The 24,556-nt window shown below is 40.3% G+C and overlaps 1 protein-coding gene across 1 annotated transcript in view; it reads left to right on the top strand.

Moving 5' to 3' along the window:
• The window catches only part of SLC25A24 (solute carrier family 25 member 24), a 35,441-nt gene extending 14,219 nt beyond the window's left edge, over positions 1-21,222 (top strand). The window contains exons 2-10 of the mRNA XM_019530657.1: positions 4,517-4,643; positions 5,751-5,838; positions 9,337-9,448; positions 11,073-11,231; positions 12,161-12,313; positions 13,049-13,156; positions 16,006-16,173; positions 17,475-17,625; positions 19,317-21,222. Of these exons, the coding sequence (XP_019386202.1) occupies positions 4,517-4,643; positions 5,751-5,838; positions 9,337-9,448; positions 11,073-11,231; positions 12,161-12,313; positions 13,049-13,156; positions 16,006-16,173; positions 17,475-17,625; positions 19,317-19,495 (1,245 nt within the window). The 3' untranslated portion in view covers positions 19,496-21,222. The remainder of the gene's footprint in view (positions 1-4,516; positions 4,644-5,750; positions 5,839-9,336; positions 9,449-11,072; positions 11,232-12,160; positions 12,314-13,048; positions 13,157-16,005; positions 16,174-17,474; positions 17,626-19,316) is intronic.
• The last annotated feature ends 3,334 nt before the right edge of the window (positions 21,223-24,556 follow it).

Here is a 24,556-nt window from a genome sequence, read left to right as displayed (position 1 = left end):
GAGGCAAAGGGAATCAAAACTTGTGGCAGAGGTGATATCTTTTATTAGACCAACTAGATGTTTGCAAAAACATGTTTTTTATTTGCAGGCTTTCAGGCACAGGCACCCTTCATCAGGCATAGGAGATTGCAAGGATTGTAAAAGTTTTCCTCGGTAGAAATGAAAAAGGTTTAAATAGGACACTGGACAAATGCTGGAGTCAAGGGATTTCTTGAGGTGATCTTGGGAGGGCATGTCTTGGACAAGTTGTTTTCAGCCTTTTTAGATTCAGGGCACCTTCTATAACTTTTTAAAATTTAGCATCATCCCAGTTGAGAACTGGGGGCCTGCTGCCACTCTGGTAGCCAGGTGAAACTGCCCCGCGCACCTTGTACACAGCCAGATAACCCTAATGTAATCAGGAGCAACTGCCCTTGCCACAGCCCTTGTGGATCCAGCCCTGCCATGCTCCTCCTGGTAAGAGGTGTGTGACAGTTCCCCCTGCCTTGCTTGCTTCTTTTCTGGGAAGAGCATAAGGGGTTGGACTGGGAAGGGTTGTGGCAGTCTGGGGTCTTCTGCCTGCTTTCGGTTTATCTGGTGATAACCCTGCAGGAAGGAGCATGCACTCATGCTTGAAGCCCTTCTTAATTTGACAGTGCAAGAGGCCTGTGTGGCAGTTCCACCTAGCCTCTAGCACCCTTGAAAGGGTATCTGTTGCCATGGAGTTGTTCTTTTTTGACTCTCCGTAGGCTTAAATGGGCATAACTGCATTGATTATAATTGTGGAATACATAAGCCTCACTGCATAATTAATTTCTTCCCTGTGAGTGCTGCTGCTTTTTTTCCTTTCTTTATTTGTTTTTAAAGTTAGGCAGAGGGAAGAAACTGAGTATGCTGGTGATAGACTTCATCCAGCCGGAAACATGGGAAGAATCATTTTAATCCAAAACTGCGTCTCCAAAATAATTGGATGATATTTTAGGTAACAGAAAAGTTTCTTTTTTTTTCTCTTCTGTTTTTCTTTCTCCCCTCCTCCTTCTTGGTACTTTCAAAGTTCTAAGATCAGCAGAATGGGTGTCTGCTTTTCCCTCCTTCTACCGTGACAAAAATGGTGAAGGCTGACCAGGACTTTGTAAAATTATGTGTCACTTTCTCATGACTTCAGTTTTCAAATAAAACAATTGGGTGTTTTCTCTTGGGTTTTTTTTTTGTCCCCCTCTGCCTTCCCTCCTTCCTTCCTTCCTCCTTTTCCTCCACTAATTGCAGTCTCTCCATACTCTACAAGGAATCTGTGCTCTTTTTGGCTGATATCCTTTTGAGCAGTAGAAATTCTCTGTTGTTGGCAGTTAGCTCACTGGGGCTATGAGCCAGAACAAAGTCTTGCTTATATTCCTATAAGTCTTTCTGTGGAATGCAGACAGAAGTAGCAGCACAGGTTTCCCTTGCTTTATGCTGTACATGTGTTCCTGGAAAATGGCACATAACTCAAATTCTCATAAAGGGACCCTGCTTTACAATGTAAACAATAGGGATACGTTCCAAGACCTCGACTGTACTGACCCCCAGACCTATTTTTACCACTTTTACAAGACAATTTTGGTACTTGCCAGGAGCAGACAGTACACACAAGCACAGGGAAGTACCGTAATGGAGGTGGGAACTACAGAAACACATCGCAGACAATGAGTGAGGCGCATAGATCCCTACAGAGGAGACTATAATTTGGTGTGCATCACTCCCACAATGCACCGCACAAAGCAGCTGACTGAGGGCTTCCACCACACCAATTGCATAGGAGTGGATTTACCTTGTATATAATGAATTTTTGGTATAAAAAGGGTGAACTCATTGGATAAGAGTGAGTTTGCACATACAGAACCTGCATAAAGTGAAGGAAACCTTTATAGTAGCAACTTACTGTATTTATTCAATTATAAGGGAACCCCCCCAATAATGTGATTTGATATATGGATAATTTATAAATTTGTTATAATTTTGCAGGTATAGAATTTAATTATTGGAGGTTTGCTTTGAATTTGTCCCCCTTCCACTGCTACAGCAGGGAAAATGAATTTGGAGGGGTCATGTAGCCCCTTTGTCCCCTGCCCCCCCCCCAACTTCTTCCCCTACAGCCCCTTCCCCCTCTTGGTCATGTCAGACTTTGTTGAGCACATGGAAATCTGAAAACACTGACTTTGAAATAAGCATGTCTGTAGTCATTTATGTATTGGTAAATTACTGAGTACCCATAGGCTTAGTTTATCCAGAATTGATGCATTTTATCTTTTTTTGAAATTGTTGCAAGTTTTAGCACAGGTACTCCATAAACATACTCTTAAGCAGAGCTTTTGTACCGACCTATGTATAGTACAAACTGGGCGTATCTATACGAGATGCTATGTTGTTACAGTGACATAGTGTCGGCAGACACAAACCGTGACACGGCTGCTACTGTGCAGTAGCAATGAGCTACTGTGCAGTAGTGTCAAAAATGACCCATGCAGCACTGGGACAGTGCAGTAAGAACTGTGCTGTCAAGCACGTGTTGACACACCCACTCTATATGATATTAGTCCAAAGCCAAAGGGCTCATGATTTACCCTATAGTGCATTGGCCTGGGCCCCAGCAGAGTCAACAGAATTTCAAGCCATGGTGATGACCCCAAAGCTCAGCATTGGTCAGTATGTGTGTGTACTTCAGATTCACCTCTCCTCCTCCCCACTCCACAGCCATGTGTTAATTAGTCCCCACTCATGACTGGAGCTGGGTGATCTTGTCACAAGTTCTGGGATCCTCCAAAAATTTACATGCAAATGAGATGCAGGGCAACATGGTCTGGCTCCACTTCATGGAGGTAGGGGCCTCTCTAATCATATGCAACAGGCTGAGAGAGAGGGTGACAAAGGGATTCTGGGTAAACTGTTTGGGGCCCCATCTGATGATGTTTGCCAGACATTTAAGACTGGTGAAACAGGAATCCTTGGAAATGGGAAAGAAAAGCACAGATGAGCTGTGGGAGTGAAGAGGAAATAAAAATGTATTCAGAGTAGTAGCTCACCATGACTTGAAAAGGAGTAATCGCTGAGGGGTCTGGCAAGTTCACGACTAGGATTAGCAATGTGGATTATCAGTTGTTTAGCAGAGATACTGTATTGGAGGCACTAAGCATTTTCAGTTATAAATTGTATCAATCTATTCAAGCAATTCTTGCTTTTTTGAGAGATTTCAAGTGAACCATGAGGTGCTTTGGAATGCTGCAAATTAAGGGAAGCATTCTGTTCTCTGATCAGTATTCTAACCACAGTGCATTTCTCATTCAGTGTTCCATCTCATTAAGAGCTCTGCATGTCAAAGGAGAGCAGAATACAGAAGGTGATATTTGCTCGGAAGAGCTGAGAGTAGAGTGTCACTGTAACTTCTCTGCTCCAAGTGATTAGCATGCTGTAACTCCCTATTTATCAGTTCTCCAGACACAAACATGGCAAGGTGTTCTGATGCTTCAGTGATAAATGTAGAATAAAAGCTGCTTAGAAAGTTAGGTCACAACTTGAATATGTGTTTTTCTCTCAAGTATGTACTCCCAGAGTGTGACTAGGTTAACAGCAGAAGTTCGTAGGAGGGTAGGGGCTGGAAAGGAAGGACCTTATAAGGTCTCAATGTCCTTGCAGGTATATTGTTTACATGCCCTATTTCTACCTCATTGTTAATTTATTATCTAGAATTATGTGAAAGGATATTTTATCTCTATGTTCCTCTTTATAGTTTCTAATTAAAGTAGCATTCCTGGTGAAAAATGGGACAAAAACAGTATTTTCGTATTCACTCTGGGTGTGGTGTAGTGTAGCTATGGGTGGAAATTGTTAAGAAAAAAGTGTTATCTTCTGAAACTCTGCCCTTTTGAGATACCAGTGTAGATGACTTCAGAGCTGCGTATTATGAAGCACTTTTCTTCTATGCAGTGTTTGAGTACTGAAAAGGCCAACTTTGCTGTCATTCACATTGTCATCATTAATTTTCATAATTAATAACTAATCTAGGTGGATAGCATAGATATAGCTGTATTGGCTACACTAGGTTCACATTTTGAAAGTTTTCCTTGCAATACAAAAGCTTAGAGACTTTAGGTTTAAATTTGGCCTTTTCCTGGTTTGCTTTGTTTTGCTTTCAAACAAATGTATCTTGGAGTGCAGGTTGGCAGCCCCCAGGAGAGTAATGGTTGGGACCCTGATATATATATTTTGGGTTAAAGTGGTATATATGCTAAATAATAGAGTTCTGGAATTGGGACCATATCAGTTTAAGTAAGCATTCAGCATGTGCCTAAATCTTAGAACTTGAGCACAACTATAAAGTCAATATTTATTAATATTAATTAATATTCTGTTAATTAGAAAATATTTTCCTGAACTGGGATGAAAATTTGTTAATTTTGACCTATACTGTGCCATGCTGTTGTATGGCATTATTTGGAAAGGAGTATTCAAATGCATTAATATTTATTATACTAATTTGTATTGACTTATTTTTCTCCAACAGAAAATTTTTCAAGCTGGAGACACTAATCAGGATGGACAGCTAGACTTTGAAGAATTTATGCAATATCTTAAAGACCATGAGAAAAAGATGAAACTAGCATTTAAGAGTCTGGACAAAAACAATGATGGTATGTCTTGATTTCCCCCCTTTCCCCCACTTTTTCCTAGTGTTCAAAATGCTTTTTGAATGAAAAGATACATTGTTGTTCAGTACATATACTGAACTAAATGTACAGAATGCAACATGTGAACATGAAACCTGTACTTGCTTCCTTTTTTATGTTGGTGGGATAAGGAGAACTTAATAATTTTACTATCCATCTTGGATTCACAGACTAAAAAAAATTAAAGGCTGTAAAATTATTATGTTCTCCTTCATTTACAGGCTTAGAGTAAGCTTGCCTGAGGATCTTTGCTCCATAGCTGGGGTAGCTGTGAGGAAGTCTCTAACCAGAAAATATTTTTCTCAGTCTTTGATAGAAATTGATTAACTAGATATTTATATCCATTATTCCTATAGCATGTTAGTGACATCCTTATGTATAGGGACCTACCGGAATCAAGAATCAGGTCATTAGTTTCATGGCCCGATTTTGTGGGACTGCCCGAATTTTCATGGGTTTATAGTGGCAGCCCTGCCATGCCGCCGATTGATCAAGGGGCTCTGGTGGCTCCCACCCCTCACTGCTGGTTGCTGAGAGGCCTGTCCATCATGTGGCCTTGTCCCTTGCTGCTGATTGGCCAAGACAGCTGTCCATTCTGCTGCCCTGCCCCTCACTGCTGATTGGCAGAGATGGATGGGGCTGTGTGATGGGCAACTTTCTCAGGCAATCAGCAGTGGTGGCGGGGGAGGTGGCTGCCATCTTGGCTGCTCCTCTTTGTGCCAGTGGCTTCCCCCACCCCTCAGCGGGTTGCAAGGCCGAGCCACGGTAGCTATGAGGACTGTTAGCTCCCACTGGGGGGCAGCGAGCAATCCCTGATTTTGCAAAATGTCCATTTCCACAAAATCGCAAATTGAATAGGTCCTTATTTATGTATTATAGTGACTTAGCAGAGATAATGAAAGTATATGTTTATAAGCTTATAAATTTAAATGCTCTGTGCTGCTTTGAATGTACCGTATAATGCTATTTAATGATTTTTCCAAGTCTTTTAAGTGGATCAGAAGTCATTGACTTTGCATTTAGCAAGATCTGAAGGAACTTTTAACATTTCCTTTTTTATAACATTTTAAGGAAGGATTGAAGCATCAGAGGTTGTCCAGGCACTCAAGATATTGGGTATAAATATTTCAGAGCGTCAGGCAGAAAAAATCTTACAAAGGTTTGTGTTTGTTTATTTCTACTCAGTGTTCTTGATGCATTTCTAATAAGCGTTAACTATTGCTTAAGAAAATGCAGTATTCATCTTTCATTCTTAAATGTATACAGAATAGTATGAGTTATTCTAATATGTAGCCCTTATTCCATCTTTGAGACTAATGCAAGTAATACATTTTCTGTTCATTCATTTATTAAGTTAATGTGCAACTGTAAAAGCATTTTTTAACAACTATCACAGCTGCCCTATTGTAATCTGATATGTATATTATAAACTCTTGTATTCTACAAAATGAATAGTTATTGGCTTACAATTTAACAACAAGAATATATTCTGTTTGCTTTGTGCAGAGAACTAAAGTTCTGTGAAGCCCTTTCCAAATGTAATAGTCGAGATTTTTTACGTACTTCTGTGAGGCTGGGTTTACATGTATGGATAGGACTTAAAGTCTTAAAGTTTGTAATCAAATGAAATAATATTTCTCATTGCTAACTGGTTGACACAGTGATTAACAGGGATCCAGGTTTTCTGTTTCATGTGGGGAAAATGTAGAAAAACACAGGTTTTCCCTTTTAAAGGAGAAAAACCCGGATTTTCCCCTTTGAAGTAGGAAACTGCTGGCAGGGAGCGAACTGTGGGCAACGGGCAGTGGTCAGATGCAGCTAATCTGCTAGAGGTTGCTGCCCAGCCGTGGAGCTGTCACTTTCCTTCACTCTGATGGGCAGGGGCTGAGGTTGCGGTTGCGGACAGAGCCAGGGCTGTGAACCTTTCTTGTGCTTGGATCCTGATGCACAGAGAGGAAGGTGCTGAGCTCCCCCATAGTGGTCAGGCAGGGCCTTCCTATCACAGCACTGAGACTCCCAGCCATGCAGGGGGTCTGCCTGGCCCCTCTGCAGCAGCGCTAGGGCATTCCTGAGGGGCGGTAGCATGGCAGGGATCCTGGGGACAGCATTTGGGCTACAACAGTGGCCTTCCAGGGTGGAGCTGCTGTGTTGCTGCCCCTCAGAAATGGCCTGGGTCTCTGCTCACTGCATGAAGGGCCAGCAGCAATCCCATAAGACTTGGCAATGCCTGCTCCAGCTGCTGCAGTGGTTCCTTGGCCTGAGCCAGCCATGCACCCAGCCCCACCTCAGGGCTGGACTAGGTGTCACGTGGCCCCAGCGTCACAAGTGGGAGGGGGAAGGATGCAGCATGCCCTGTGGAGGCTGCCCCGCTAAAACCAAACTGCTTCCACCCCCACCTCCCCCCACAACCTTCCTCGGGGCAAGATGGGGAGGGCTCAGCCTGGCAGCATGGAGGAGCATGCCAGATACAGGCTTCAGCAGCACAAGCATGATGAGAGGTGCAGGGAGCCAGTTGTCCTGTCCAAGTCCTGCTACTGTGAGGGGGCGGGCAGACCCATGGTGCAGCTGGGAGTCTCAATGCTGTGGCAGGAAGGCTCCATCTGGTCCCTTCATGGGGCCTTGTACCTTCCCCCTGCTCCCCATGGCAGCAGGATTGGGATCTTGGCACAGGAGATGTCCACAACCCCATCCCCTGCCCCTGCCTGTGGTGGCGAGGGGAAGCCACAGCTCTGTAGCTGGGCAGCACTGCCTAGTGGCTCAGCTGCACACACTACCCCTTGCTTGCAGCTTGTTCTCCACCATCAGTTTGGGACCTGTGCAGCACCAGGAGTACAATGAAGAGGTAGGGAGCTGGAGCCATTCCTCCTGGAAGTCACTAAACTATGTATGGCCTATCTGTTAACCATTTAACCAATATAATTGGAAGAGGTTAAATGAATAGTATGTTAAATGATATTTACATTCCTACCTGCAGGGAAAGCCAGCAGGGCAGGGGGGTGCAGGTGACACTGCCAGGGCTTGGGGGGTGGGCTGTGGCTTGGGAGTGAGGGGCAATGGCATGGACAGGGGCAGAGCATTGGCATGTCAGGGCTGCTCAGTGCCACAAAGCAATGGGGTGGGGAAGTTGCAGTTGGACCCGCATCCTGGTGCATCGGGGAGCTGCTGCTGGTAGAGAGCAAGTGAGAAGTAGGAAGGGGCTGTGGGTTGGCAATGAGGGGAATTGGCAGGGCTGGGGGGACTGGCTTGGGAGTAAGGGGCACCAGCATGTCAGGGCTGCTCAGTGCCACAAAGCAATGGGGGGACAGCTGCAGCTGGACCTGCATCCTGGTGAGCAAAGGAGTCAGAGGGAGCTCTTATTTTCCATGATAAAGAAACCTAAACCAAATGCCAAAATATATAGGTATTTAGAATTCATTTTATTATAACAGTTGAGGTACTGGTAGGTTTCCAAATTGCATTAAAATTGTAAGTATATCAATAAAACTGTGTTCAACTATTCAACTGATATGTATATTAAGAGCAGTGTTTCATTTTAATCACAAAAAAATTGTGGATTTGGGTTTTTTTTTAACAGAGAAAACCAGGATCGCTGGTGATTTAAATAAAGTTTGTATGCTAGGGATTCTGTGGTATGTCAATGCTGGAAATAAAAATAGGCTTCGGGTGTAATCTTGGGTTTGAATAACAAATATTTCTTTTGAAACATGGATGTAATAAAGCCAAAAACCAAAACTGAAGACAGTTCTCACAGGGGAGTGGCAGGTGGAGTGATCAGAATATGAAAATGGAGACAACTTGTGCTGTGAAAGTATACTTATTAATTCTTTTAGCTGGCCCAATCCTGAACTTTAGGTCACAATGCAGGGTCTTACTTTTGAAGATTATAACAAGAATGACCCCACAAGACCAAAAACTTCAGGCATAGTTTCATTCTGCCTTGTGGCTGCTAGAGCAGAGAGAGTATTAATTGAATACTTGTAAGAGGAAGCCTAATCACAGGCAAGCGTCTGAAGAAACGGGTGGCTGGAATACGTTGGTACTTCTTTGTAAATAAAGCCCAACTCCTGGAAAAGAACAAGTTTCTGCCCTATACTGTGTGTGTAGCAAGGTAGGATAATTCCAGTCTGGGATAATAACTTTGAATTTGATGATCCCACCAGATGTGGAGTAGATACTAGAGCACTATTATGCCGTATGTTTTATTATTCCTGATTTACAGATGGGAGAAGGTTTGTCACACAGATTAAGTGCCTTGCTAAAGGCTACTTGTGGAAGTGGTGCAAATGGGAAGGGAACACAGGAGAACTGGTTATTGGTCTCCTGCTTTTGACCCCATGGACATGCTATTGAATTTCCTATATTTCTTCCACTTACTTGGCTGGCAGAAAATGTCATATTCCAGGGGAGTAAACCTTCTTATTTTGCATCCAGAATTGAAGAATGCAACAATAATGCTCAGAGCTGGAGATTATGCAGTACTGTATAAAGGGGCACATATTAGATGTGCTAGGAGATGTGGCTTATTCAGCCTGAGTTATAATGTGGAAGCCAAAGTTAATTATCAATGAGGCTGCTACTCGCGCAGTTCTCTTGTTTAATTTATTTTACTGTTCCCCAGAAGTAATTTATTTTGTACTTTATTTTGATTTTGTTTCAGCATTGATGCTGATGGGACAATGACAGTGGACTGGAATGAATGGCGGGATCATTTTATGTTTAACCCTGCTACAGACATTGAAGATATAATCCGTTACTGGAAACATTCCACTGTAAGTTTGGCTTGCGCTTTAGTGCAGCTCAATTTTATACTTATTACATGTGATTTTTTAGGCATCAAAGAATGCCTCACCTGGATTTTGCTCTTAAACTCATGTCTCTGGAAACTAATCTTAGTATTTCAAAACTTCTGAGAAGCTTCAGGCCTACTATATTTCAAATAATGTACTATCTATGGGCGTTTATACATGTGCTCTGGAAGTGGATGGGAGAGGCACTTTAATTAGAGTGGCTTCGAGAACTGCTCTAATTAAAGCACCCAGCTCCAAGAGCTGCTGTAATTAAAGCTGCTCTAATTAAAGTTTTGTCAAGTGAGCTTTAGATAAAGCGCCCCCACTGCCATTTTTAAGTGCTGGGACATTGATATACAAGATACCGGAGGCTACTGGGGCATGCTAGTTATCATACTTGATAAATCAAGTCTGCTCATGTATAGGCACTCTAAATCACAAAACGTTTTTTCTCCAGATATGTTTTTATTCTCATACAGATATTCCTGTTTGAGTTTAAAATGCTACTCTTAAAATATTTGTGAATTAATATGTGTGACTAAGTTACCTCTAAACCTCTTCCCCAGTATTCTGAATTGTTTTTATTTTTAAACAAAAATAAACATCCAACTTTCCTGGTAATCATTACCATTCCTATTTAAAAACTTGTTTCTCTCTCCTTTTAAGAGCAGATGTAACTTATTTACTAAATTTGAACTAACAGTGTTAAATAGAGTAGTGCCTTTTCTTTGTCATATTTATGCATGTCATGATGAAAATGAAGGGCTGTATTTAAGCTACTAAAAAAAGGACAACCGTAAACTTCTGACTTGGGCAATTTGGTCACTATTACTTGTAATATTCCTCATCAATCCAGTCGAACAGTTACTTTAACTAAACATCTGTAAGCAAAATTTCAGATTTTTCTAACAACCATTTGGTTGTGAACGTATCTGTAGCAAAATTTTTGGTAAAAGGAAGAAACAGCACAATGCTTTAGGCAAATTAATGATGTAGTAAATTGACACAAAACAGCTAATGTAAACTCTGTTTTAAAGTATCAGCTATAACAATATTATGAAATGCTGTTTTTAAAATATTTGTGAATTAATATATATGACTAAATTACCTTGAAAAACCAGTGTTGTGACAGCCTCCGTAAGAAATTAAAAAACTAATTTTGAAGGCAGTATTGGTGAAAGGTTAGCAGTAACATGTAAGGATTTTAACCTGCAGCATTGGTTGGAAATGCTTTTTGAGCTTGACATTTTCTGTGTTACAGATGTACGCAAGACAGAAGTTTGTCATCATTTTAATGATGATGGTGCCGCCTTTGAAATGGTGGATGTAGGGGAGAATTATTCTATAATCTGTTTAGAAGGAAAAACAGTTATTTGCATTCTTGTTTTTTAAAGCTGTTCTTAAGTGAATGACTAGGAAAATCAATATGAAGTTAATTGCAGTATGTGCATTATAGAGTCTTAATTTCTTTAACTTCGAATTTTTTTTGTACGTGGTAATTTATTTGGCATCTGTTGTAGGTCAGCCAGTCAGAGTTGTTAGTAAAATAACTGAGCAGATGATAGAGGACCAGAAGTTATTTGTACTTTGCTTTGCATCCTAACAGGTGTTGGATATAGGTGATAGCTTGACCATTCCAGATGAGTTCACAGAGGAAGAAAAAAAGTCTGGGCAGTGGTGGAAACAGCTGTTATCAGGAGGAGTGGCTGGTGCTGTGTCTCGAACAGGAACAGCACCGTTAGATCGTCTTAAAGTCTTGATGCAGGTAGGTTGAAACGCTGAAGTACCTTTAATTCTAGCAAGTCATTTTGCCATTTTCAACAGGGAATTGCTCTTGAAAACTAGTGGCATTTTAATTCTAGAGAAGCTTTTGAACTATTTAATATGTTGTATTACTTTAGGGTCCAGATCCTGAAATAATCCATGACTAGCTCTTGTAAGTATAACAGGTTGCAGGGTTAGACTGTAAATTTTAGAATATTTTTTTTCTGCCTTGCTGTTGGTATATAAGTTATTTTGATGCTTTTCTGCATGTATTCAAAACTTGCACTTTAAAATAAGGTTTTGTTTACAGTGTTTTGTGGAGCACTCGAATTAATTTTTTAGCATCCAAAAAAGTTAACAAAAAAAGATAGGAAATGAAGGTCATCAAAATCAATCATGTTGGTATAAAATAACAGTGTATTATTACTATTATGGGAGAAGGTATTACAACAAAAACATAATTAACATTTTATATGAACTTTACATATACTTGGAATGACAGGAATTTAATTAATTGCTTGCGTACCACTGCATAGAAAATACAATATATCCTAAAAAAAGTACATTCCACAGTGCATTTAGGTTATGCGTGTTGAGGCATTTTCTGCATTCTACAGAAAACAAGCATTCATATTTCTTTTTGACCCAGTATTAGATTTGGAAGAAATACAGCAACAGCTATAAAAACAAGAAATACTGGTGATGATGATTTTCAAAAGAGTCTTTAATTGATGGAAAAGGCTGTCAATTAGATTGTAGTATTGGTGATCTAATACAGATATTTGACTGAGACCTGTTAATTTTAGTAATCCTTTCTTGGGCTTTTTGATCAGTTAATTTGTTTACTTAAATTTTACGCTTAAGTGCTCTGTTTCTTGACTCCACATATCTAACTTGAGGTTGTTTTTTTTTTTCTTACTGTTATTTTAGGTTCACAGTTCAAAGTCAAATAAAATGAATATAGTAGATGGTTTTAAGCAGATGCTGAAAGAAGGAGGTGTCCGATCCCTTTGGAGAGGAAATGGTGTTAATGTTGTTAAAATTGCGCCTGAAACAGCTATTAAGTTCTGGGCATATGAACAGGTAATGTATTAAATCAAGGGGAGTGCTGAATTCTAAAAACAAGTAAACAAAACCTGAATGCAAATGATGATGATCAAAATATTGATGATGAAGTTATTATAGAATATAGGAATTCTGATCATTGACCAGGAATCCATTTTGCTAGTTTAGAATGACTTTCTAAACATGTTAGTTCCTGTACATGATTCTGAATACCATATTTCAGTGGTATTTCGTAGTCTTTCACTAGTGTCTAGTTTTGCCCATCTTCCTCCGCATTTTGCACCTTAAGTTTTGCTCAGCTTTTCAGTGACAGATGTTGCCCTTCGTTCTACCTGAACATAACATTTATACTACCTCCTGCACATAATACTCAATCATTCAGTCCTCAAGCAATTCGAAATTCTGGGTCTGCCCCAGAATGAATTCAGTGTTCTGCCCCATTACTTACATGTGATTTTATGGGAGATTAGCAGAATTTGGCTCTCTTATTGTTTGTCCCAGAATTATTTGAGTCAGCTGAGGATGAGGTCTATAGCTCTTTTAGTATAAAGGACATATATGGGTTGAAAAACACACAATACTCTTGTGAATTGTAATGCAAAGAATTGGAGTGAAAATTTTGCTGGGTTTATTAGGTTAATTAGACCCCTATAGTGCATGTGCTTGGGCTTGTATATTGTAGCATATTTCTGCTTCTTTTGATGGAACCTGCTTGCCTTAGACATATGATACCTTTGTTTCTTACCTACACAGTATAAGAAGCTATTTACTAACAAAGATGGAAAGATAGGTACAATCGAAAGATTTATATCTGGTTCTTTGGCTGGCGCAACTGCACAGACCGCTATTTATCCCATGGAGGTAAGCAAAACAAGACCTGTTTCCACTGAGACCAATGCCCAGATCCTGGTGACTTCAGCTGTGCCTAATTACTATGTTTGCTTATATTCTATAGACTTACTGTTTCAGAATCACCCATAATGCTCCTACATATTTTCTGAGAATCCCATGTGGTATGTTCTACACCTAGGTTTTTTTCCTTTCTGGTGCTTTTATTATTTCTTTGCCGTTTTCAGATTTTTATTTAAATTGACTTTAAAAGGTCATTTTTAAAATTGGGACTGAGTCATTTTCCCCTTTTTATAAGCCATAAGCTAGTGTTCTACTTCTTGTGGCATGGATTTCATATTAATTCCCCATTCAGAAAAGCACTCACATTAAGGGCAGCTTTTAAATGTTTGTTTTAAGATTAATTGAAACAGGGTATATGTAGAATGATCCATCCCCTCATGCTGTCTTAGGCAGCAGAGGTCTTAGGCTTAGGGATGTTCTTAGCCTGAAATTACATCCTTGACTGAGTTTAATAGTCCCTGATAGACTCTTCTTCTCTAAATGTGTTTAATGCTTTATTTTTTTTAAACCCAGTTATACTGGACATTACCCATATTCAGTGTATTATATTGACCTCCACAACATCCTGTAGCAGTGAGTTCCACAAACTGATTACGTGTTGTGTAAAAAAGTACTTTGTATTGTTTTCTGACTGATAACTTCACTGGCTGTCCCCTAGTTTTTGTACTATGAAACAATGCACAATCATTCTTTACTCACTTTTTCTACATCATTAATGACTATTGGATCCCCCTGTCATCTCCTTTTTTGTTTTTGAAGCTGTGCAGAGAGTGGGAAGTGGGGAAAGATTTAGGTAGAGGAGGTGAACTGTGCAGAGGAGGTTAATCAGCTCTGAGTTTCCCTTTAGTATAGGCTTTGTAGATCCGCTTGTTATTTCTTCCATGCTACATAGAACCTGAGAGAATAGTTCTGTAGTAACTTCTGTTGGGAATGCAGAAGGGCTGCCTAGTAACTTTTTCTCATCCTACAGTCTGGCTACAAGGTACAGTATTTTCCTAAAACCTCTAACTCATATAATGCAGCAGAGGTGCTTGTGCTGGGGCCAAGATGTTGGGATTTTTGTGGATAGCTTTCTGAAAACTTCAGCCAAGTGTTCAGCAGCAGTCAAAAGGACAAATAAAATATTAGGAATGACTAATAAGGAATTTGAAAACTAAACAGAAAATATGATCATGCCACACCTGTATTTGAATAATGTGTGTAGTTCTGGTGTCCCCCTCCCCACATTTAAAAAAAGGATATAGTAGAAGTCAGAAAAGTACAGAAAAGACACAAGAAGGATGCTGAGCATGGAAAGGTTTCTATACAAGGGGTGACTAAATAGGTTAGGACTTTTTATCTTAGAGAAAAGATGACTGAGGAGGGGATATGACAGGAGTCTAACATGAGGAATGGCATGGAGAAGTAAATAGGGATTGGGTAGGATACTGCTTCCCGTCTCTGCGCTAATATAACCTGGGGCTGATCCAGTGGAATTGTTAGGTAGTAAGCTTAAAACAAAAAGAAATTGTTTTCCCTCCAGTGTAATTAGTCTGTGGAACTGTTTGCCTTTAGCTGTTGCAGAGGTCAGCAGTTTAACTAGATTAAAAAAAAAAAATGGATTCATGCAGGATAGGTTCACTAGTGGATATTAAACATGATGGGGGGCATCTTCTAAAATAGGGCTTCCTAGGGCTCTGAGCACTGGAAACTGTAGGAATAGAGGGGCGGGGGAAGATCAGTCTGACTAGGCCCTACATTTTTTTTCCTTAGTATCTGCTCTGCCACTATAAAAAACGGAGTACAGGGTAGATAGACTTGTTGTCTGACCTTATACAGCATCTCTTATAGTCTCAGGTCTGTTTCAGCACAGACTCACCAGCAGCCAGGTTTGAACCTATGTTGATTCATACTGATAGCATCTCATAAAGGGGAAAAAACCAACTGCATTCTGTGCTAATGATGATGGTTTTTAAATGAAGTCATTTCCCTCAGTCCAGTCAAATCATAGATGGCTTCTAAGTACATAGACATTTTGAACTATAAAACAACCTAAATGCTGTATCATAGATCAAGTATCTTAGTATGTAAGAATGGACAAATTGTTCTACTATAAAGTACCCCTCTCTTAATACTACCTTAATACTACAATTAAGTGGCTGGTATGGTGCTTCTGACCAGAATAGAAAGCTAAAGTGCCAGCATGAGGGAACTGCTTCCTGTGAAATCTATAATTAGGCTGAATTCCTGCTGTATTCTTCACTTCTGTATGCTAAACTGCTGTGTAGAATCATGTGTACTGTTAAATAGCTGTAGCATGTCAATAATGAACAAAGTGATCTCTATGTATTTTAATTTCCCAAGGTGCCTTGAAGTTTCTTTAATCTTTCTGTGTTTCATCATTCTCGGATGCAAAATCATGATCCTAAAGATTTTAGAAGAAATTAGTTCATGTTCCTTCACAGTCCCTACTTTTATGTGTGGTTTATACAATTATTTGTAAACTAGAACCTCAGTTAAAAGTTCAGCATTTGATGCCTTCTGAATGTATTTTAGAAAAAAGTCTGTCTTGTAGATAAGAAGGGGATGGGAGGACAGAACACAGCTTTAAGAAATTAATATAGGCTTTCACTGTATTTGATTCTCAAATTTAACTCCAGAGGGAGGTGTTCCTTTTAGAAATAATAAAACCAGATGTGACCAAACCTTAAATGTAGTTATTACAAGAGCAGGAAAATGTAAAGAGGTTGTCTTTTGAAACCATGGTGTAATATGCTAGATATTAGATAATCCTATATAACTGCATTTTTCTCTGTTAGGTCTTAAAGACTAGACTGGCTGTGGGCAAAACAGGACAATATTCTGGGATGTTTGACTGTGCCAAGAAGATTTTAAAAAGAGAAGGTGTAAAGGCCTTTTACAAAGGTTATATTCCCAATATTCTGGGTATAATTCCTTATGCTGGCATAGATCTAGCTGTTTATGAGGTGAGTAGATCAGAGACACAAGTAGAGTAAAAATGTAAACTAATGGTAAATTATACCTCGCTTGCTAACATCTGTAACTTACTTGTTCAAGTGTTTCATGCAACTGATTATAAAACAAACAGCCCATGTTGTTGTAATCTGTACCGGTTTATAACATCTTCCTCGTCTTTATCATGTGTTTGTTTTTTTTCTGGAAGAAATCTACTTTGGGGGCACAGAATAGCAGTCTTGGCTTCTCCCTGTTAGCTTCTCTCTCCTTGGAATCACTAAGTACTCTCCTGGCATGAGTAAAAATTACTCCTATGGATAAAGATCTGATTTACTTTTAGGAAGTGGATTTTAGTGACCTTAAATTTGGATGTTGGCCACCTAGTGGTTTCAGTGCAACATGTTCATAGCCTTTCTAGACATCTCTGGCGCCGAGCATGTCATTGTCTTGGATCATGTTAGGTTACCAAACCCTGTACTATTTACAATATTTTTTTTCACAGTTCCTCTCATGAGTGAGTGGATTACAGTAATCTGAACCCATCATAAATATGGTTTCTCTGACATGTCTGGCTACCATTTTGCTTCTACAAGGAGTTTATGGTATTGCTTTTGTCCTTTAGAGCCCTAAATAGGACCCCAAAGTTGATCTGGATCAGCCAACATGATTGTGAAAACACTGGCTTTCTCTCCATACAGCGGAAGGTGTATTTAAAAACACTGTAACACAAGTCTGCTAACACAGTAAGCAACACTCATTTTTTCCAGTCTAGACAGGGGCTTGGTAGCCCAGTGCTTTCCTTGATGTTAACTATTCTAGAACATCACTTTCCAGTTGCCTCATGGTGCGAAATACCCTGTCTTGTCATTCCCTGTCCATGGTTCATAGCACATGTATTTTTCAGTTGAAAAAAATCTAAGTGGAGTAGAGCCAGTAAATTTCAAGTAGAAATAATCTGATGTTCACAATAAACTTTGAAGATGCATTTTAATACTAATTTATTTACTACATTTTTTTTTTACTTAATTTGGGGTGCTTGTCATTCAGCCCCAAAGCACTTTTTTCCTCATGGTGCTGAGTGTTTTGTCTGTCTGATCAAGCAAAGTGCTTAATTTTAGAGAGAAGAATAATGTCATAAAGGTCAGTGACACATGGTTAAGGGCTTTGGATTGGGCTAGAGTGCTCACTGAGTACATAAATGGAAGCAGATGAATTGTTCAAAATTGTAGCTTACTATAAAGTCTGCATAACTATCTCCCTATAAAGTTTTTATGTACATTCCATGTAAATCCATACTTTATTTTCATGGCAGGCTTTGAAGAATACATGGCTAGAACATTATGCATCAGACTCTGCTAATCCTGGTGTCCTTGTGTTGCTGGGATGTGGTACTGCTTCCAGCACCTGTGGTCAGTTAGCCAGCTACCCTCTTGCACTTATCAGGACTCGCATGCAGGCTCAAGGTAAGTCTCATGGTACCAGTGCCTTGGGCCCCAACAGGAGCAGAGATTTTTTAAAAAAGTAAAATAAGACTCCTGAGGTATCACAAGCCTTCACTCCAATGCAAAAACCACCCAGGGTACAATATCCACTTACTGTCTAAAAACATTCTCAAACCCTGTACCACTTTCTACTCTAACCTATACCTAGAGGTCCTTCACACACCATGAGCACCTGACTTTGCCACCCAAAGCCCCTGCCACCTAATGGCTTCCTCATGCAGTTAGCTCACACAGTGATCAAATGTCCTTTCAATCCCCTCTTGGGGATATTAGCAAATTGAACACCCAAAGCCTCATATTAGAAGTGTTAATGACTATCTCCAAGATGATTCCTATCTTACCATACCAATCCATTCATAGACTTTTTATGCAAATTTAATCTTGAAACACTGTATTCCTTGTTCCCAGCATCTTGTTCAGAAGGCCCTTCCAGGTCTTCAGTGGTCTGGTTAGAAACCTCCTGGATTTCTAGTCTAAACTTACCCATGACCAATTTATATCCATTCAGTCTTTTTACCAGTATCATTATTACGCTTGTATTTTTTCTCTCTCTGTTTTCCTCCAACCATCCCAATGTATTTATAAAGATAATGTATATTCCCTCTCAAAATTTAACTTGTTTATGGAGCTCCAGCCCCAAGCACTATTTAGTAAAAGCAAAACACCCATTTCTTAAAAAAAAAAAAAAAATTAAGTCCAATAAAGTATTAACGAGACCAACTACATGATAGAGGAACTATCTAAGGAACCAACTAAGGAATCTGTGACCATTGAGGAAAAGAAGACCACCACTGAAAGAGATCAGTTACTAACTGATCCATCTAGATTGGAAGAAGAGAGATGACAGAAATTTATAAAAATGAAATATATTTCCCCCAGCAATGGAAGTAAAACAAATGAGACTTGGACAACACATTGCTAGGAATTTGCTCCCTGGGGAGTGTTTCATGGAGGGAGTTTCATAGCCACGGTCTTCAGCTGATACAGGCCTACCCCAAAACTAGATATGAAGCCCATAGTCCTCAAAAGTATTCCAGCAGCAAAACTCCCTTTTTGGAGCACACTTGCTTGCTGTACTAGAGCAGTGGTTCTCAATCACAGTGCCATGGCACTCGGGGTGCCTTAAACATCCTTTTAAGGGTGTTGCACAGTATTAGCACTACTAGGTGTGCAGACACCTACATGATTCACAAAGGGCACATACACAAGTGACAGGTCCCTGAACATGCTCTACCGCTGTGACATAACACACGTGCATGGCTGCAGAGTGTTTTAAAATGACTGATCACACAAAAAATAACCCTGGTCAAATGAGGTATTAGATTAAGGTGCTCTAAAGCAGAGCACCTAAGGGAACTTGTGTTCCTTCTAAGGTAATTTTTTTGTGCAGCAGGTGGTGCTACCAGCCCAGCCCTGTCCACTGGGCTGTCAGGGGGTGGGGAGGGGAAAGCGGAGGAAGCTGCAGCTGCACTGAATGGCCAGAGCTGAGGTGGGGGGTGGGAATGGAGCCCCCTTGTCTTGTGGGCCTGGCCCAGCTCTCCAAACCCTAGCCAGACACCTGTATTATGATCGTTTTTATAAGTTAATGTTTATATAATGTTAATGGAATTTTTGATGGAGGTTGACCTCGTTGTAATTCTTTCCTTTTCTAGCCTCAGTGGAAGGAGCCCCACAGCTAAACATGGTTGCTCTCTTTCAAAAAATAATTTCTGCAGAAGGGGTCCAAGGACTGTACAGAGGCATAACTCCTAATTTCATGAAAGTGCTTCCAGCTGTCAGCATTAGCTATGTGGTATATGAAAAAATGAAGCAAAATTTTGGAATAGCATGAGCACAAGAAAAAAGGGGAGATGTCTTTACCCCTGACAGGAAGATTCAAACTGAAATGTTTTTTTGATTTTTTTTCTCTTAACTGGAGAACAGATCTTTGTGCAAAAATTCTATAGCTTTTTCTTTTCACTTCTACCCCCAAGTTGGAAGAAACTGCCATTAGTTTCCATCCCACTGTTCCAAAATAGCTAGCAGCCCTTGCACTTTAAAAATATGTCCCTGAATTATAAAAATCAAGAAACACAGCATCTTTAGTCAGTTACCAGTTAAAACACTATGAGGAAATCATCTGTAGTTTAGCTCCGAGCTTTCATTTTCTTATCCCCTTACTGTGTACTTAACTGGGGTGAAGCCTAACTTGGATAAATTTTATATGCATTTGTACTACAAAATTCAAATTTATGCTGTCCTGCTTACACTGCGAATACTCAACCAATTTGCAACTGACCTTTTGTATTTATCTTCTGTAAAGAAAATACTGCTTTTTGGTATATTTAAAAAAACAAAAAAGTCCTGTTTTAAAGCACAGGACCAAAAACACATTGGTTTAGATGCAGGCAAGAAAGAATAATGCTTAAAAATTAGTCCCAATCATTTTGTTTCCTTGAAGAGAAAACTCTTGGATTATATTTCAACAAATGAACACATGGGAAGATGTTGCTCCATGGTATTAGAATACCTCAAGCTGAGTCAAATCCTATTTCTTTTGATGGTCCAGTTAAGACCTTTATAGGTTTTTCACTGGGTTGCTTTCCATTTCATTTGTAAATACTGATACCATTAATCAAGACAGTCTTGCTTCCTGGTGCAATTGTTATAACATCCTAACATATAACAGCATAAAATAACTTTTGGATCACACTGATTCCAAGTCTTGCAAGTTGTGAACTAAGAATTGCAATTTCAGGGTAAAGAATATATCCAGTATTACACTGATGCCACCTGCCTTGCTTTTATACTCATACATTCCTGTTAGTACAGTCACCATAGCCAACAGCTCAGGGATAATCATGATTGCCTTAGTGGGGCTGGGAATGCTTTCCTTGTTAATGCCTTAGGACAAATCCCTTTTTCTTTCCCCAGACGGGTTGAAATTTAAGCATTATCCTTCTAGGTGGAGAAGTACTGTTTATAATCCAGGGCTCACATTCACTCCCGTGCCTCTGGATCCATCTCCAAGCTCAGGGTGTGGTATTAGCACCAGAAAAAGACTAGTTTATCTGAGTGGCTGTTAAAGCAAACCTCAGGCTTCTCTTATTAACAAGCAAAGATCCCAACAAATCACCCACAGCTTATGCATTTGCTTATTAATGAGTCACCGTTTCCCAACTTCCCCTGTATCAGGAATACATATATTTATATATACACACTTCCTGAATGGCTTCCTCATTTTAAGGCCTGTTTCAGGTGCCTGCTAGCCTGAACATTGGCACAAAGAATTCTAGGGAACGGAGTCACAGGCAGAATTCCAGCCTATCCATACCATAGGCACAGAGGTAACCTTTGTCATTCCTGAGTTGTTAACAGCTATGTCTCAGTTTGCTGCCTTTGTCTTGCACCCTGAAATTGAGTTGGTTTGAGCAGAACCTATTTGCATACTTGGCCTCGCTGTTGTCAGTGCAACCTCAGTGTGACAGCAAGTGGTCTGCCTTGTCTCAATTGTAGCATCAGGGCTATAATTTTCATAAGGACTTGAGCTGTGTCCTTCAAGTAATACAATCTGTTAAAGAGAATCTGTGGTCAATGCAACTTCCAGCTGCAATGTATTTTCAGTTGTCCCATGTCTGATGTTTTAAAATGGCAGCTTTTTCTGGCTTTAACTTGATCTCAATGAGTCTTCTAGGGTAGGGGTACTTTGGGGGGCTTTAGGGGGTATGTGCAGGTGGGCAGGAATGGGAGGGGGGCAAGGGCAGTGGTGCCCCTGTGGGCTGCACATGGTGGCTGCAGCTGCTTCCCACCGCCCTGTGCTGCAGCCTCCCTGCTGCTCCTAGCCCGCCCCGCCACGCCACATCTGGCTGCGTGCCACCCCCACTCCATCCTCACCCTCCTGCTCGGCGGCTGAGCTACTCTGCTCCATGTCCAGCTGCCTGGGGGTACAATGATGGAAAGAGGTTGAAAACCCCTGCTCTAGGGAAACCTCCATGTTCTGCATTTATTTTAAAAACCAAAGAGTAAATCACTTCACACCAGTCATAGTACTTGAGTGCCACATCTTTCTGATCTGAATGTCTTTTTCTTTACTGCTTTCTCTGTATTTACATGTGATTTACAAGATCAATTCTGTTTCTCAATCATGTTGTTTGACCATAACCTTATAGTAGGTGTATTCAGTGTGCAATGTGAAGATGACCTAAGCAGTGTCTGTCTACTAGATGCTGTCCATTAAGTTAATATTTAAGTGCTATTATGAGTGATAATTGCAGCGGTGATATTTTCGACTTTGGGAATACATGCAACTTGAGCTCTAGCTTCTCACAATGTGCCTTCAAAGGGCTGTGTTCAAATTGTATACTCTTAGCCTGTTTTAAAAAAAACAAAAACCCTGATGTTTACTTGTATAGATCTGTAAATCTACCAATTTATAATAAATGTCTTTTTCCTAATCTGGCTTGTGTAAATATTTTGTAGCTCAATAAGGATATGTAAAGGTGACAACTTCCCTTACTCCAGCATGTATGTGTATGTTAATGTCAAAATAAAAATAGCTGCTCAGAAAACAAGTATTAAGAACATTATTTGCATGCATAATTTGGAATTTCGGAGCATTATTTATGGCCTACACTACAGACTCAACGGTTGTAGGACAATTAAGATATATGAGACTTTGTAATATCTTGTCGCTCTAGTTCCAGGCATTAACATGGATCAAGGGAGATGATTAAAACCAAGATGTGATGTTGCTTATGCTTGCAGATAGAGCTATAGTTTACCCATCAGAGCCACTGAACATGTAAGAGTTACTTGCCATGGTTGATGCTTGTTATAACTCAGTGCTTTATCCAGCAATCAAAGGATTAATACAAAGCTTTTTCAGAGCTGCTGGCTTAATTGTACAGGTAGCAGGGCTAAGCAGTGAGGAAGCAGCCAGAATTAAGAGTTCCTTTTTGAATCCCCAGTTCTTTGCATCACCTCTTCATTACCCTTTTTAAGGCCAATATTTCAGAGAGAAAAAAGTCCCAAATTTGAACAGCTTTTGTCATCTATACCTCTAAACAATTTAAAAAGATTTAGTACTGACTGTTTTCTTATATACTAGGGATGAGTTAAGGACTATGAATGTGATTCCTAATTCAATGACCATTTTATCATTCAGTTCTATCTGAGACACAAATGCATGAACATTCAGGGCTGTTATGGGACAGACTCAGTCATGACTGCGGAAAAGGATACAAAATGTCCCACCTGTTTTATGGTGAAGTTGGAGATGATGGCAGGAAATGTAATGTTGTTTGTGTATTGATAGTTCTGCTATCTAGCATGAACTTGAATGTTTTGTGAGATGGGACTTGAACGTATGATGGAAAAAAATATCAGCTTCTCCTCAAACCAGTAAACAAATTAGTACGTATAAATATATCAGTATTAGGGCTGTCAATTAATTGCTGTTAATGAGCGTGATTAACTCATTAATCTGTTATTTTTTTTAACGAGCGTTAATCGCTGCTGGTACTGGGGGGGAAAGTGACTCTTCCCCACTCTGCTGTGTGCCTGGCTGTGCATGCTGGGGGAAAAACGGCCCCTCTTTCTTACTGCTGCCAGGCTGCACGCACACATGCACAAGCACAGACACCCAGCCAGGCAGGATCCTGAGAGCAGACTTGGCAGCTGGATGCAGATGAGTGTATGGGGGGGCAGGGATCGGAGGATCAGGTTTTGGGGACTGTCTAGACCAGGGGTGGCCAACCTGCAGTTCTGGAGCCACATGCAGCTCTTTAGAAGTTAATATGCATCTGCTTGAATCTTTGCACAAGCGCACAGTGACCAAATGGAAGCATATCTGATTTCAGGCTTGAAGTTATGTCACTGATGGGTTTGTGAGGCTACCAGCAGATGCCATGTAGTTTCCTACTTTTCCTTGTAAACTGGCTGAATTCTGGACCTTAGTGAAATGCATTTCTTTTTCTTCTGTCTGTTTACATTATATTCTATATCTGACATTCTGCAGTTTGATGAATATTTTCTAGAACAGCTTAAGGAACGCCTTACATATATAGAAACAATATTCTAAGGATTAAGCTGCAGTACACCTGGGCATTTTTCATCTGTAGATTTTACAAGATGGAGATAATTACTATCACTTTACAGTTGGAGAAACTGAAGCACAGAAATGGTAAGTAACTGTCTCCAAGACATCAGGATGTCAATGGCAAGCTTAAAAGCCTAGAATCATAGTATAGAGAAGTAGGGTTGGAAGGGACTTTCAGAGGCCATTTAGTCCAACCTCCTGCCTGATTATCCCTATCTACAGCATCCCATATAAATCCATTGTCTAATCTCTTAGCCAAGTAAGGCCCAGAAGCATGTTAAATACCCATAGTCAAACACAGGTATAGCTATTCCAACATCATCCCTAACTCAATACCTGTCCAACCTCCTCTTGAACACCTCCCATGATGGGGATTCAACTACTTCTTTAGTAGGTTATTCTATTCCACTGCTTCACCTGTTTTGCTGCAACTTCAAGCCATTGGTTCATGTCCTGCTTTGCAACAAGAGGGAAAAGGTGTTTTCTCTCTTTATGGTAGCCCTTCAAGTATTTTAAGACTGTTCTCATGTCCCCATCATGGGTCTGCTACCCCATTACTAAGGAGGAGAGGGTCGGGGAACTACAGGCTGTCTCCAGGACTCTACAGGGACTTGGGAATTAAGAGGCTCTGAGAGAAGCAACCTGGGTTTGTTCCCAGACACTCATACTACAGCCATGGAGGCACGAAACATCTGGACTCAGTCTGGTCTTTGGATTCTGTCTCCTTGGCCTAAAGGGAGGATGGAAGGTCTGGATGGCTTCCACTCCTCCAAAAAAAATTCCTGCCCAGGCATATGCATCAAAAGTCTGGGTGGC

This window comes from Crocodylus porosus, unplaced genomic scaffold, assembly GCF_001723895.1.
Source record: "Crocodylus porosus isolate Cpor-Errol unplaced genomic scaffold, CroPor_comp1, whole genome shotgun sequence".
Taxonomy (NCBI): Eukaryota; Metazoa; Chordata; order Crocodylia; family Crocodylidae; genus Crocodylus; species Crocodylus porosus.
Note: the sequence above shows the minus strand (reverse complement) of the source record. Positions and strands in the feature narration are given on the sequence as shown.